We start from the raw sequence: 17,465 nt of genomic DNA, 5'->3' as shown, positions 1-17,465 counted from the left end.
TTCAGTGAGGAGAAGTGGACAGCACCTGAAATAAGAGACGGCTTTGTACCTGCATGCTTTTTCCTTCTTAAAGGCGAGTTTGGTGGATTACGCACATAGCAGGGGACAAAAGCACACGTCCATCCCTTACTGTCTGGAGCACAGCCGAGCATTGATAAATGAGATGTGTTATTGAGACACATAGGTTTAAAAGTGGTCCCTATGTCCCGTAGGCCAGCCGACAACACCGTGCTATGTGTATGTCCTGAGGGTGTGTGTGTGTGTGAACCAGGGCCAGTTCCCTTGAATTATTCACAGCTCTAGGTTTACACAGCCAGAGGGCGGGTGAGGTAATGCTGTTTGATAGTGTGACAAAGACACCCCCTCCTGTACGACACTCACACACAGATGGACTCTGCCATGACACCTGCTCCAGACACAATTCCTCTGAGGAGAGAAAGAGAGATTGGATGTGTGTATGTGTGAGGTGATAATAATGAGTGCATTCCCCTGGTTTAACAAAAACGAAAGCATCTCTCGAGCTAGACTTCCTGTATTGTAAGAATTACCCTCATGACCTTCATTGTCTCAGCTTTTTATACATTTTAAAACACATAAAAACAGTGAGTCATTATTTATGAAAGCTTGTTTCCGCCACTAAATAAAAAAATTAAAAAGGTAATTATGACTTTATATCTCACAAGTCTGAATTTTTTTTCTCGGAATTGCGATTTTGCATCTCACAGTTCTGAGTTTATAACATGCATTTGTGAGTTATAAAGTCAGAATTGTGAGTTCTTTTTTTCCCTCACAGTTGGACATTTTAACAAGCAATTGAGTTTATATTTCACAATTCTGACATTATATCATTTAATTCTGACTTTATATCTCAATTCTGACTTTATATCACTTAATTCTGACTTTATAATTCACAATTCTGACTTTATATCACTTAATTCTGACTTTATATCATGCAATTCTGACTTTATAACTCAATTCTGACTTTATTTCATGCAATTCTGACTTTATAACTCACAATTCTGACTTTATAACTCAATTCTGACTTTATATCATGCAATTCTGACTTTATAACTCACAATTCTGACTTTATATCACTCAATTCTGACTTTATATCACTTAATTCTGACTTTATAATTCACAATTCTGACTTTATATCATGCAATTCCGACTTTATATCATTTAATTCTGACTTTATAACTCACAATTCTGACTTTATATCACGTAATTCTGACTTTATAACTCACAATCCTGACTTTATAACTCACAATTCTGACTGTCACTTAATTCTGACTTTATAACTCACAATTCTGACTTTATATCATGCAATTCTGACTTTATAACTCAGTTCTTACTTTATATCACTTAATTCTGACTTTATACCTCACAATTCTGATGTTATATCATGCAATTCTGATTTTATATCACTTAATTCTGTCTTTATACCTCACAATTCTGACTTTATATCACTTAAGTCTGACTTTATATCACTTAATTCTGTCTTTATACCTCACAATTCTGACTTTATATCACATAAGTCTGACTTTATATCACTTAATACTGACTTTATACCTTGACAATTCTGACTTTATATCACTTAATTCTGACTTTATATCACTTAATACTGACTTTATACCTCACAATTCTGACTTTATATCACTTAAGTTTGACTTTATAACTCACAATTCTGACTTTGTCGTGCAATTCTGACTTTATAACTCAGTTCTTACTTTATATCACTTAAGTCTGACTTTATATCACTTAATTCTGTCTTTATACCTCACAATTCTGACTTTATATCACATAAGTCTGACTTTATATCACTCAATACTGACTTTATATCACTTAATTCTGACTTTATATCACTTAATACTGACTTTATACCTCACAATTCTGACTTTATATCACTTAAGTTTGACTTTATAACTCACAATTCTGACTTTGTCGTGCAATTCTGACTTTATAACTCACAATTCTGACTTTATATCATGTATTTCTGACTTTATAACTCAAAATTCTGACTTTGTCATGTAATTCTGACTTTATATCTCACAATTCTGATTTGATATCACTCAATTCTGACTTTATATCATGTAATTCTGACTTTATATCTCACAATTTAGATTTTATGTCTTGCAATTCTGAACTTTATAACTGGCAATTGTGAGTTTACAGCTTGCAAAAACTCAGAATTGTGAGATATAAACTTGCACTTACCTTTTTTTATTTCTATTTCATGGCGGAAACAAGCTTCCATAATTATTTAACCAATTTTTTTCATTGAAAGTAAATGTTAACATATAAACTAAATAAATAATATAATGTATTTATTATTTAAGCGAGAGACACTCTTAACATCTTAAGTTTCATAAAGCTCTCATACATGTTTTGTGACACAAAGAATGGGTTTGAAATGAGTCTACTGACAGAATTTAGGAAAGTTAAAAAAATAACATTGCAATTTTCTCAACATATGTTGGTTAATTTTATATCACCAACAACTACATTATCAAATACATTGGAAATATTCTATGTATATCCCAGTTTTTCAAACCTCAACAGCTCAGTATACTCCCATTCACAGCTCTGAGAAAGTTGTCATACCTGAAAATATTTTGTGAGTAATGCAAAGGTGTAAGATGACTCTTTCATCAGTTTTTTCATGTTGTTTTTGTGTGTAACCCAATCCATTGATTGACATTTCACTCTAATCCCTCATAACACAGTTGTCTTCCCGTTTAACTGACAGGCCAGTGGCAGCGGCGGCGGATTTATCTGAAAGCCGAGCAGTTTTACCTGAACCGCACAACCGTTACTGTCAAACCCAAGCTCAGTTTGCCCCTCTGGGGAAAACACGAGCCATTTAGAGCCGTTTACAGCCGTGTTCTCCTGTACTGACTTGTGTTAGCAGTCGAAACACTGAAGGTAGACTCGGGGCACGTTCGCATATCAGTGATTAATTCTTACACTTGTGCTTGTAGTACACTGGATGGGCTGAACGGTACATGTCCAGAACAGATCATTTGAGAATGTGAAACTCAAGAATCCTGCTCAGAGCAGAAACATTGATGTACCCTTAAGACTGCGATTTTGATCTCTGTAAATGAGCTATCAAATGTACAATGTGCCCAAACAGTGCCAAACATCTCTAGAGCAAGTTTCTCACATAATACACTTAATTATGTTATGAATTAATGTTGTTGATTGTCAGGAATCTGAACAAAAGTTCATTAACCTCATCCTGAAACATTTGTTGTGGAGAAGTGTTGCTACTTTTTAGGCAATATTTTTTATTTTATTTTATTTTATTTTATTTTATTTTATTTATTTTTTTTGGGCAACCTAGCAACCACTTAACAATGACCTATAACCAGTGTTGGGTGTAATCAATTACTAAGTAATGTAATTACTTTGATTTAATTACTTTTTTTCTTGATTATTCTTAATTTTTCTGTAATTTAATTACATTTACTTCTGATGTAATTGCATTAAATACTGAATAGACTATACAACAATTCTATATAAAACAATAGTGGATTTAACATCAAAACTCTATGTTAAAATTTATGTTTTTAATGTAACCTTCTCCCTTTACACACTTTGGTCAGTTCAAGAATAATTTATGCAATTGTTTATTGTTTATTTGAAAGAATCAGAAGTGATTCTTTGGAGAATGCGCCGGGTGCACCGACCATTTTTTCCATCGTTAAACTAGCAAAAGACGATTCGGACATGCCCTAAGTGCACTCGGGCTGTGCGCTTCAGACCATGCACTTAGTTTGTTAAAATAGGGCTCATAATGTTACAAAAGTTTGTGATTATCTAACCTCCATGTACTGGCGTACTTCACAAGTTTATTAATAATAATAATAATAATGTGTTATTATTAAACATAATAATAATGTTTTATTTATTTACAGTGTGTACGAATTTGTAATATTATTTGTAATAAATATCAAAGTATATACGTGTATAAAACATGGACCAGAACCAAAAAGTAAATGATGTAAAACAAGCATAACATAAATAAAAAGAAGAAATAGGGATGATAAGCAAAGCAAAACAAAAATGGCTGAATACTGAAAAGATGTTAATGAGCTTATGACTGTGATGTCATAAACACTTTCTGAATGCAGTTCTTGTAATATAGTTTCAGTATGATTTGGGTGGACTGGAGAGGAAGCTTTGTGTTGTTGTGAATATTATAGTTATGTCTACGTAGACATCAAACACGCTCATTTCGAAAGAGCATGAAAATCCTGTTTTTCATGATATGGCTCTTTTTAAAGCAAATCCCCCTTAGTCTGTTAGGGTGAAATAAAGGTTTGAGCATGACTCTCTCTCTGACCTCATCCTCTGTCAGGAGCTGTTGGGATCAAGTGTGTTGCCATGGCTCCAGCAAACCCTCCGTCCCTGGAGATCAGTGTGTAGAGGTGACGGGAGTTTTCAGCACTCCAGAGAGAAAACCTAAGCTGGAGGCCTCTTTTAAAGGAATAGTTCACTCAAAAATTGAAATTTGGATATCATTTACTTAAACTTGTGTTGTTTGTTCTCCATGCAGATACAATGAAAACTGAAATCTATATAATCCAAATCTTTTACAGCTATTCAATAGCTTCGTATGGGAAACATACCGAAATCGAATTTATTTTTCACTGATAATGACTTATTAAACCAGAAGATTGAGTCAGTTAGTGGAACTTCAGAACTGATTTGGTTCACAAACAAATCACACAGACTACATATTAACTGAAAAGATGTAACTCAAAACAATGGCTTCATGAGACTTGGATTATAGAATGTCATAAAGAACAGTTTTTATGCTGGTTTTGGGTCCTTTTTGAAGCTTGAAATCTTCAGTCAACATTCATTGTAATGGAAGATACAAATTTAAATGTCTTGATTTATGTTTTGTGAAAGAAAATCGGACAGGTTTGTAATGACAGGAGAGTGAGTAAAAACTATTTAGATAAGTAAATGATGAATTATATATATATATATATATATATATATATATATATATATATATATATATATATATATATGTTTTGGAGGGGGGACTCACTGTCACATTCACATACACAACAGAATCACTTCATAAACATATATTTTTTATAAATCAAATGAAGAGTTTGGTTCCAAAACGCAATAACGCATTTTAACATTTTGATTAATTTGAGTAAAAAGGCGTTTTCTTTACAAAGAAAGCGGCAAGATGAAAACCACTATTTTCTGTTTCAAACTTTCACATAGCATCTTTTGGTTATAAAAACATTAAAAATTCAAATCTACATTTTGATTTTAAAAAGTTTATAATGCAATAAATCCATGACACTTTTTTTTCAAAATACAATTAATCCATCAATATAAAAGTTATTTTTCAAATTGAAAATACACAACAAAGTAAGTTGATTTGCCAATATATATCTTATATACAGACATTTTACTAAAAATACATTCAGCCGTCGCTCCCAAAATGAATTCAACGGGTCATCTTGTTAATGTTATAAATTATTTGTTATTACATATTAAAGAGTATCCGGTGCCACCGCACGGTTAAAATAAACACATTTGCCGAGTACATTGGTATTAAAAACGGCTTTTTAAATAGCCTTCAATGTTTACAGTGGGTGGAATGGTGCGCTGTGATTGGTTGAGCGGATATATTGCGTTCTACAGAAAAAGGAGACTGGCGTTTGTCGTGTTTTGCAAAGAAAGGGAGAAAACATTACAGAATAACACGACGGATATCGCATTTTGTGCAAAATTAATAAATGACTTTTCAATACCGACCAGATACAATACTGATTTTGACGGAAACTCGCGTTTGATTTTATCGCGTTTTGGAACCAAACTCTTCAAATAGAGTATCCTCCATCTAGCTCTAGAGAAGAGCTTGTACAGATCAGAATTGTTGTGGCACCAATTCAGACCGGTGAAAACCCTCATTTCTTCAACATCCGGGCTAATGTACCACCACCTCTGCCATGAAACAAGATCCCACATCTGCTGTGCTGAATCACCTGCATTAGTCCGTCTCACTACCATATCACATAGGGGAGAGGTTTGGGTGAAAAGCAATGAAAAAATCTCACTTTAAAAAAAAATGATCCAGATTCAATTGAGCAGAACATACACAAGCAGTGCTTTAATGTGCAGATGGATGTTGAGGACGCAGCCTGAGGTGGAAGCCTCACACAAGTAGACACCTGCCTGTGTCAGAAGCCAGGGGACGCATGGTATGCAGCCAGACGCTGAGATCAAGTATGACTGAGATACTGAGAGTTAGTGAAACACTGGTAGCTAATATTTTCGTTAAACAGTTTGACAGAGATCTGTATTGCACAGGACCTCCAGTCTTCATAAAAACAGTATTGCAGTACCTGCCCAAACAGCAATCTCATCTGCGCCTGAGGTGCATGTTCGGAGCCCGCTTGTTTTCTGTTCTGCCAGTGCCGTGTGGCACGAAGCCAAAACCACTAGAGATCTGGAACTGCCCCCAACAAACCCTCTGCTGGTGCGGTTTCTGCCTCACCAGAGCGATTTATAGACCTCTGCTGTTTTCACAGAGAAAGAACAGAGGAAAAGTCGATTAACAAGTTCAAAGCGGGATTAGCGATATTTAGGCTAATAGGTTTTAGGCATCAAACATTGTTCGTCAGCTGTTTGAATTCCACAGATTTGCTGAAAAGTTTTCAAGTATCTGTTTTTTGTTGTTTTCATACATTTCAGAAAGTCTGTCTTTGATAATTGTTATTCACAGGTGTGGGAAATAGCAAAACTTAGGGGGGGATTCTGGGTAATGGTGTCTTGTCTCAACACAGAAGTCTTTGTTTGGGTCTGTCGGTCATTTTACACCATGCAAAAGAGCAAACGAGGCTAATCTGACTCAAATTGCACCTGGACGCATGAGGGTTTAACACTCAAACAAACCCTTAGGAAAGAAACAGAAGCAAGATCTATCTCAGCTGTTTATTCTAGACACCAATGAGTTAAAATGGAGACTTTAATGAAGTCTCTTGCTTCTCAGACTTTTCCCCTTTAGAAAAGATTTAGGGGCCATTTACACAACAGTATTTTCAAATAAAAACAGAAAACTCCTTATGTGTTTTGGCCGCTCATGTACACAACAACGGCGTTTTGGGGGCCTGAAAATGCAAACTTTTAAAAACTGTTTTTTGAAAACGATACAGTTATTGTCTCCGTATATACTCCAAAGATGTGAATTTGTGAAAACGGTGCCGCCATGCGCATGCGTATTGTGTGTTCAGTCTATAGGCACGTAGTGTTTCTTTACAAAGTGACATCGCCAACTACTGGCCTGGCATGAATAATACAGCATTTTTAGTCATTTTCATGGATACATGTGAACGGGGATAATTTTGATAGTGTTATCGTTTGTGAAAATCGCAAACTAAATACTTTTCTGTTTTTAGTACATTGTTGTCGTGTAAACGTCCCCTTAAACTGTGCTCAGATATGTTAAGATGTCTACAATCAAAAGTCTGAGGTATGAACTCAATAAGGTATGAAAGCAATATTATTTACTCCCACAAAAAACATTGCTTTGGTAAGCTGTGTTTAATAAAGTCAGCATGAATCAACATTTGCAGCCTATTTTACCTCCATAATATGTTATATTTTTGAGATAAAGAAGAAAAAAGGGTGGGAAATATTTTATGCATCAGAAATTGATTGGATTAAGAAAAGTGGCTGTAACCATCTAGAATAGAGCCAGATTGAAAGTCAGAGTTTGCTAAAACAAGGTATTTGGCTATTGGTTAACATTATCCAATAGCATGCATGGCCTCGATGATGTCAGCAGAAAAGGAAAGTCGTTTCAGTGGGAGCTGAAGTTATTACATTTTGATACAAACTTGTTTTTGGAATAAGATGCACCAATTAATCATTCACAATAAACCCAGGAATGTGTATTTGGAAAGTCAGTTTTGAAGTCATGTTCAAGGTCACTGTGCTAATATAACAATACATTCAGTCTCATTCAACAAATCATGAACCCATGTCTTATCAGTGCTTCTTGTGATTTTTCGGATGGCAGCTTTCTAAAAATCAGTGGTTGTCTGCAGTGTTTGGCAGCTGGAGTGTTGTTATTCTAGTCCACTGATTAAGAGGCCAGATAAATGAGTTGGTGAAATCAAACAGCATGAAGCTCGACTCCTAAATCAAAGGCAACAGGGAGAACATACCTGAACTGGTCTGTTGTTGACCGTGTTGTGCTGTACGGTACAAGGCACACAGTTATTCTGCTCCATGTCAGGTGGTACAACTTTTATATGAGCCTTCTCACTCAATGCGTTTCATTTGTGAAACAGGCAATTTTTTGAACAATTGTAAAGCCATTTCTTACTTAAAGCGGAACTCAGTAAGATTTGCGAAGCTCCCCCTACAGGTTCCTTCGGTGAATCACATTGTCGTAAATACTCCAAGCGCAGCTCTGGACTATAACGACTACAACGCTCACCAGCGCAGTAGTTTTGCAAATACAGTACAAGAAATCTCGATGGAGGTGGGTAATTTTCGAAAATGTCTTAAAAAGTCATAATATATACATTGTTTTTGAATTACCGTAAAGCATTTTGTCACTCTCGCATGAACGTGAACATGAGGCGAGATTGTGTCGGGGCGGCGAAGCTCAACGTAGACGTGCCAGAGGGTGTTAGTGCTCGCCTCAAACACACCACTACAAGTCAATTAACCATCGTAAGGACTTAGAAAACTATTTATGAAGGTAAAAAAGTTACTTAGTTCTGCTTTAAATTATAAGTTCAGTTTAATGCCACAGTTTATATAAGAATAGTTGCATGAATAATATACATAGAAACATATTAGTTGTTTTCATGAATGAGACCCAATAAATAAAGTCGACAATTAAATAAAGTTTAATCCCATTATGGCATGAGTGTAGGATTAGAAATATTTTCCACATACATAACTCACGGGTTGAGTATTGTTTAATCCAGCAGAGAGATGTGTGATGCAGAATGATCGATAAAGATACTTTAATAAACACTAGGAACAATAAAGCACGAAACTGAACAAAGAACAATGAGAACAGAGGGCTTATATACGTACAAGGATAATCAACAGAACAAGAAACAGGTGCGTAACTCAATTAGAAACTATGGCAAGAAACTACGAACTAGAACTCAGGCAAAACAGTGACAGGGAAATCCATGACAACGAAACTAAACAGACCATGACTAAGGGGCCGTTTACACGACACTGTTTTCAACTAAAAACTGACATTTTTTTATGCATTTTGGCCGTTCATTTACACAACAACGTTTTGGGGGCTTGAAAATGGGCTTCAAAGTCCAAGTTTTTGAAAACGAAACCGTTCCATGTAAACTACAAAAATGGTGACGTCACGCGCATATGTATTGTGTGTTCAGTCTATAGGCGTGTAGTGTTTCCTTACAAAGTGACATCGCCATCTACTGGCCTGGCATGAATACTACAGCGATTTTTGAACAGGAATCATTTTGACAATGTTGACGTCTATAAGCAAAACTTTTCAAAATCTTTTCAAAAAGGAAAGTACATCATTGTTATGTAAACAAACCCTGAGAAATGATGAACTAAAGACATGAACATGGCATTATAAATGTCAACTAATTAATTACAGATTAAATATAAATTTAAATCTTGAATCTAAATGTTTAATTAAAACTAATCACATTTTTAAATATTTAAATATACATTTAATCTAGATGTTAAATCCTTAGATAAATCTTACTTATGCTGTAAATATAAATGTAAACCTTACAGGCTATATTAGATTTAGATGTAAAAATAGAATTCAAAAATACATGCCAAATAAGTATACAAATTGAGTGTATTCAAGTGGTTCCAGATTATGAGCCAGATATGTGTTGAAAGCACCCAGCATGTCCAGAGATATCCATCTGAATAATACCTCACACCCTCACATCCTGCTGGAAACATGCCAAATGAATGCTGCAAAATACACGGTGTGCTTCTCTTGGTTTGGGCTTGTAGTTGAAAGACAGACTCCTATTTTAAGATCTTTGAAGCTGCTTTTGTCTACTCAGGTCCCCTGATGGGGTTTGTGTCTGAGGCCACGCCCTTTAATAATTACCATTCTATTCACTCTTCATTTCCATGAGAAACCGATGAAATATGCCCACGGCTAGACAGACATGTAGACATGTATAATTTTGGTGATTTTTCAACTTTGGGCACTTTTGGCCTTTGCGGTTTTAGAATATAAACTTCATTAAAACATACTTTTCACACTCTCATTGTTAGCAGTTTATTTCATTTATCTGCTAATCATGTCCAACATTGTATGTAAGTGCATCACAAGACATTTATGTCATCCTTGTCATTTTTTTTTTTTACAATTGTCATGATCAAGTATAATTTCCACCAAATCAATAATTGTATTTTAAAGTATGAAACAGAAGTTGCCTTAGTCTTTTCTTCCCTATTGTGTCATATATTCAAGTGAAATGGCTTCTGGCATAAGAATGAGAAAAAAATGTTGGACAGGACTGAATTTCATCCTTTGGAAAATTTACTGGATCGTAGGAAGCTGAGTGTTGCTAACTAAGCAGATCTGAATAGCAGTTTGCAGTCAATATATATAAGTAACTACAGGAAGGCAAAAAAGAAAAATAGACTCAAACTGTGCCATGTTTAGACGGCCGGCAACTAATGGAAAGCGTGAGTGTTTTTGTAGTAGGAAAGAGTCATTTCTGTAGGAGTGGCAGTGATAGTTTAGATAAGTTACTGTGCAGTGGAAAGTGTGCCATGCTGGGAGTGAACGCTTACACACAACACAACCTTTTCTTTACGACTGTCACTTTCTTGCTGTGTTTACACAATCAGACAGGTGTCCCACATATGATCTACAGTAGGTGTTTAGAACCATCACATGCCGTATAGATATATCTCTTGTAAACAGCTTTGATCCGCGAGCGCATACATTCATGCATGTGTGCACAGGATTCTGTAAACATTCTGAATCATCTTTACATAGGAACATACTCATCAAACAGACTTCTGAAATAGATTTAGCACAGGTATTTCATGCCATAAACATAAAAATATATATCTTGAATAGGTCCAAGATTGTATTCAACCGCTATGTACCCTTAAGAAGTACACTTTAGCACTTATTTTGGAAAAAATATACTTAAGTGCGACCTGAATGCAATGTTTTGGACATTTAACTGCATGTTAACTGCAGTAAATTGAAATGTATTATGTACTCAATTTTGGGTTCTTTTTTGACCCACTAAAAAAAGGCTTAAGTACAGCTTTATGTGTCCAGTGCTTCCCACACATAGACTTTACTTGGGCGGGCCGCCCACATATAATAATGGCCGCCCAAGTATATTCGGAGACACATTTTTGCTTTTATTATTTTTATCCTCTTATACTTTTATATCCGCACAAGATAATGAAACCATCCACGGTCGATTAACTAGTCGTTTCGTACCTGCTCGTTATGTGTGAGTCAGAACTGTTTACCTCCCACTAACATTCCCACGTGCGCTGCATTTTGCAAAGTCACAAGGCGGCGCTGTTGCGCTTTCTACAAGCTCGCGCAACAGTGCATCAGACTGCTTCAAAGTGATTCTCAATCAATGAAAAGTGCAGATTTATGCCAAGCGATTGCTAATGAACTCAAGTTGATGAATTATTACAATGTCTACTTTATGGCCTTTATATAAAATGTTTTAGACGATTGTAAGAATCTGAAGGATCAGCCTGCAATAGTACAGACATTTCAAAATAAGAGTCTTGGTGTATTTCGGGCTTGTTTATAATTAAAAGTCACAAGCTAAGTTTTTTCTTTTTCTTTTGGGCATTATTGGTATTTTGATTACACAATAAATTGTATTTAATTTGATTTTCATTTAATTCATAGTAAATTATTGTAGTCTCCCCCACAGGAAGAAAACACTAAGAACATTATTTGACACATATATTATTCATTTTATAAATTTTACTAGTAAAATCTGTGTCCCATTCACTGAGAGAGACACTATATGACAGCAAGGAGAACATAGGAAAATGTAAACCATTTAAATGCTGTAATTTTGCATAATTTACAATGCATAATAATGCATAATATTAGTATGTAATTAAATGTAATATGTTATGTAATTAAAATTAATTTCAATAAATAAAAATACTGTTAAAAATCACACATTATTTGTTTGTCACATGTAGTAGACCATTTTTGTGCCGTGGGTAATAGGAGGATTTTTTGCCCGGCTACCACCGCAAGTATATTTCAAACCTGTGGGAAGCACTGGTGTCATTTCATAATTACATTTATTTTCTTTGAAATATGGCTTAAGTGTACAGCCAAAAGTATGGACAAATATTTATGGTAAACTAAAATATACTTTAATGAAATTTCTATTGAAACTTCTATGCCATGTATTTAAACTTATTTGTAATTACACATTTTTATGATGAAGTTACAATTTAAGTACATTTAAAATATACAGTTAAAATTAAAATCAAGTCCTTAACATGTTATTTAGTATGTTAGTCAACACATCAACATCACATGACAACAAATTATTAAAACATAATTATTTTAAATGTACCTGAAAGGAAAACTTAATTACAAAGTGCAGTTTTTAAAAGGGTACTTAAGTGTGTTGTGAAAGTACACTTAAGTGGCCTTTTATTTCATTATTATTATATTATCTGCATTTATAGTTTTCAAAACACAAATATATAATTTTGTAATTTTGAAGTACACTACAAGTGCACATTCAATGAAATTAAGCACACTTTTTTCACAAGGCTAGCAAAAAGGATATAACAAAATGTTTTGCTAGTACAAACAAACACTCTCATTGTGTTTGAAAACTTTCAAAATGTGCTTATATGAACATATTTATGCTTAATCTGTAACTTTTTTTTTTTTTTTTTCTCATTTCAGCCTAAGATAAGTCATTTGGGGTTGCCTCAAGGGCCGTCGGGTGAGAAGGTGGCAGTAGTCGCCGTGGACGACTGTGACATCGCCATGGCTGTGCGGTTTGGCAGTCAGATTGGCAACTACTCCTGCGCTGCCCAGGGCACTCAGACCGGGCAGAAGAAGTGAGTTTATCCATCCCTCTGTAAACCAAACAAGAACTCATCATTCTCTCAAAAAATAGTTCTTGGTAATTGTTGATAATTATAGTTTTGTTTTCTCTCTCACGCCCTTTCACAATCCTCCAGGACACATGTCCACATGTCTTTCTTTTGTGAAAGATTTTCTCATGCTTTAGGTGGCAATTGCAGCGTCAGATTTTGTTGCATGCTGGAACAAAGCTGTGCAATAAAACACATCAAAGAAAGAACAACAAATACATGTGAAAGTTTAACCCGTCGTTCCAGTCTCATAAGCACTGACCTGTTTTATATTGCATGGCAACATTCCACAGCGAATGACAAGTTGGCTAGGGAAGGTCACGCCCCTTTCACCTGTCTGTCTTCTCTCTTATAAGGCTTTGCCTGTGCTATGCTAATCATGAAATTTACATCATGCACACTGTAAGCGTACCCTAGCGTAAGCGGAAAAGCTGAAGTACTGTATTCTTTGGGATTTACCGTATGCGCACAGACATATCCATTTGCACTAGAAAGGTTCATCTTCATCAAATGTCTGCACTATTACTCTTCACTAGTTATGAGCGATAAAAATGTCTTTGTAAAATGTCTTTAAACTAGTTATGGGTGTCTCTTAACCCCCTTGCACATGTGGGAGTCTATTATTATTGCTTTCTCTAGTAATAGTAGACTAGTGAAACAACCATCCAGGCCAGTGTTGCCACTTTTTGGACCAACTTATTAGTGCAAAATTGTGTGGTTAGAAAAATTCTGTGTATAATGTCAAAATTTACAGCACATACTTTGGGCTTTAGTAGGCAGCTGATTATGTTGACAGTATAAAGCAGGGCAGCTTACTAGATTGTGAAACAGAGCTATTGATGCTATTAACTTGTTGGAGAGTTTGGTGGGACATTTCAAAGATTTGTATTCTCTCTTCAGGTCTTTGGATCTCACTGGGCCTCTTCTCCTTGGCGGGGTTCCCAACCTTCCAGAAGATTTCCCCATACGGAACCGGGACTTTGTGGGCTGCATGAGGAACCTAACGATTGACAGTAAATCCATAGACATGGCCAGTTACATCGCCAACAATGGCACCACTGAAGGTCTGACACGAATCATAGCATATTTCAAAACTATTATTGCTGTAACTCATTAATAGTAACAGCGATATATTTATTGTTCCATCAGGCTGTCCAGCGAAGAAGAACTTCTGCTACGAGGGCTTGTGTCAGCACGGCGGTCAGTGTGAAAATAGGTGGAACACATACTTTTGTGACTGTCCTGAAGGCCGGGGCGGCAAGAACTGCGATCAGGGTAGGTGGGCCTATTTGGTAGCGTGCCAGCGCACATGAATGCGTATGCATGCATGCGTCGAGCACCCGTGTGTTCGTTTGTTATTCTGAACTAGGTGTTGATTGCTCATGAACTTTAAGGAAGCAGGCAGTGGCGGTAATGCGGCAGTGTTTCCTGAAAGGGAAATGTCTCCGCCGATAAGCATCAGTCAGGATCTGGTCCACTCTCCTTTTCTGCCCCATATCAACCTTGCGGATACACTCCACATACTCTGAGCAATATGCGAGTTGAGTTGACAATGCCATAATGCCTCTATTCTGCATAAAAGTGTAAGTGACTCAGTGCCAACAAAATCAAAGCTTTGGTTCTACAACCTGTTGTTATGGCCTTGTTATGGCCAAACAACAAAACCAGATGTAATTTTAGGTTCAGAGTTATATGAAAGATAAACCCCACTTTTTAATTATGTTGTAGCTTTAGCATTGTTCCAAAACCAAGTGGGCCACCTTACTGCCTACAGACTGCTACCTTCTAAGCCAGCCAAAACAGAACGCAGCCTCATATTTGAAACACTCAATGTAGGCAGCCATTCCACACCCTTCACATATAGCACTCATATACAAAGCTTGATGTTAGCTTGATGCTAAGCTAATGCCTTGGTACTCTAAAGCATAGAAATTAAAAACACGACAATTTGATTGAGTCCAATCAATGACACTGACACCACAAATGCAAATAAGAATGTTAACCCAGGGTTTAGGAATGTACAATGTGAAATGTGAGCTCATAAATACCCAGGATTAATTGTTAACCTTGGTAAATTATGAGCAGTGTGAAACATGAAGCAAGATAACCCAAGATTCCGTTTACCCCGGGTTTAGAATAACCCAGGGTTAACTATTTCAAGTGTGAAAAGCCCTTAATAAGATTAGAAAAGACAAAACACACATACTGTGTGGGAAAAATAGTCCATTTTTATTAGATGTAATAATTTTTTATTGATACCTCTTACTAATTAATGAAATATAAGTACATTTATAATCAGTATTTTTCTCAACTTGATTTGAGCAACCATAATTCTTGGGTAACAATTCAATACTCTAATAAGCATACACAAATGCTGTCTGAAATAGTCCAATTTTAAAAGATTTTTGTATTGAATAATATTTGGGGTGTCACAATATACCAGAATTGATGATAACCATAACCGTAATATGTTAATACTACACATACAGTACAATAATATCGTAAATAATCCAGTGCCAAACTCTCTGTTCGCCTCCCTACAGTTATGGCCAAAAAAAGAGAAAACACAAAATAATAAGTTAAATAGTCAGCTCATTAGCTTTTACAACAGAGTTTAGTTGTCAGTTTTGGAGTAACTGTCAGTTTGGATTAAAATCTGTTCCCAGGTCCGCTCACAATTACAGGAACCACAGAACCTTACCGCATTCTTTGGTGGATTTGAGAAGTCAGCACTCTTGTGGGCTGAAAACATGTTTGTCACAGTTTACAGGCCAATAAATTCGCCACATTTGCCATTACATTTGGCAGTCAATAGTGATACATACTCAACAGGACTTTACACACTACTTTTACAACACTACCGTGATTAATTGACTGATGTGTATGAAAGTGGGTGTGTTTGCATGTGTTTGAACAACCCAAATGATAGTGTACCTGACATCCCCAGTGGCTGTTTTTTTTTTTTTTTTGCGGTTGGACGTTCTGTATGGCTCGAGGCGCCTGAACAAGAGGGGATGGTGTGAATCACGCTGGTCTCTTTCAGGTCCCTCAACAGGCCTGTTGGGGCAGCGCTCCATGATAAAGCCTGGATGTTCAAGTCATGTCATCATCTCACAACAACCGTGTTGACTGAAACAGCATTCTCCAATTTAATATTCTGGCAGAGAAGCGTGTCTGCCAGGAAAGGGTGTTATTTTTTATGCTGATTAGATGGATGCCTGAAGTAGCCTTGATTTTGCGGTTTGTTTTCGTTATAGGATAGCTCTGTTTTAGAGAGAATGGCTCATTTCCAGAGTGAGAAAAGCGTAATTTAGATATTATCACCTCTCCACTTGTGCCATAGCACAGATAGAGTGTCCATCTCTAGTAAAACACGTAATTCTGCCTGCGATGGCTGGCGGTTCCTTGGCGACTTCTCAAAATTCAGTCACATCAGTGTCGTCTGGCAAAATTTGTGATACTCAAGTTTATTACGCATCTTCAAATTTCAGAAATGTTAACATCTCTTTTTGAGATTTATGGATCCAGCCCAAAGTGTGTATAAATATACAACTATACACAACTGCCGCTATGGCATGTCTCATAAACAGGAAATCCTGGGCTCAAATCCCAGTAGTGCCTATAGGGGGCAGTTGTGGCCAAATAGCTATAGAGATGAACTTATAACCCAAAGGTTGTGGGTTCGAGTCTCAGTGCTGGCAGGATATGTAGTTGGGGGGAGTGAATGAACAGTGCTCTCTTCCACTCTCATTACCCAAAACTGAGGTGCCCTTGAGCAAGGCACCCTAATCACTCCCCGGGTGCCACAGCAAAAATGCCAGCCCACTGCTCCGGGTGTGTGTTCATGGTGTATGTGTGCACTTGGATGGGTGCAACGCAGAGCACAAATTCTAAGTATGGGACTTTTACTTGTATATATTGAATAAATCCAAACCTGCATAATCTTCTGTGGAGCAAAGCATAGTACTAGCAACACCAAGGTCATGTGTTTGATCCCCAGTGAATGCATGAAGTGATAAAAAATAATACCTTGGATATGAACTTAAATGTAATATTACTAAGTCTTTGCATCTCTGAGACTCTGAGCAAGTCTTGTTTGTAATTATTTGCTTCTCTCTCAGGGAAACGTCTTCTATAACTGAGCAAATTCTTTGATAACTCTCACTGCGCTGCCTCTGCGGTGGTTCTTCTTCACACACTTTCTTTTCCAGTGATCACGGCTCATAGAGTTCTCAAGTCCTCACTTGACTCTGTGACTCTGCTGTAGCGTTTCCATACGATCACACTTCTGCTATGCGATTTGCTTGCACACAAATCAAACAGTA

General features: G+C 36.3%; 1 protein-coding gene across 1 annotated transcript in view; it reads left to right on the top strand.

Annotated features, from left to right (window-relative positions):
- The window catches only part of celsr1a (cadherin EGF LAG seven-pass G-type receptor 1a), a 123,768-nt gene that overhangs the window by 68,766 nt on the left and 37,537 nt on the right, over positions 1–17,465 (top strand). The window contains 3 exon segments of the mRNA XM_048155011.1: positions 12,947–13,104; positions 14,041–14,204; positions 14,290–14,415. Coding sequence (XP_048010968.1) covers positions 12,947–13,104; positions 14,041–14,204; positions 14,290–14,415 — 448 coding nt within the window.

This window comes from Megalobrama amblycephala, linkage group LG14, assembly GCF_018812025.1.
Source record: "Megalobrama amblycephala isolate DHTTF-2021 linkage group LG14, ASM1881202v1, whole genome shotgun sequence".
NCBI lineage: Eukaryota > Metazoa > Chordata > Actinopteri > Cypriniformes > Xenocyprididae > Megalobrama > Megalobrama amblycephala.
This window is presented reverse-complemented; position numbering and strand designations above follow the sequence as displayed.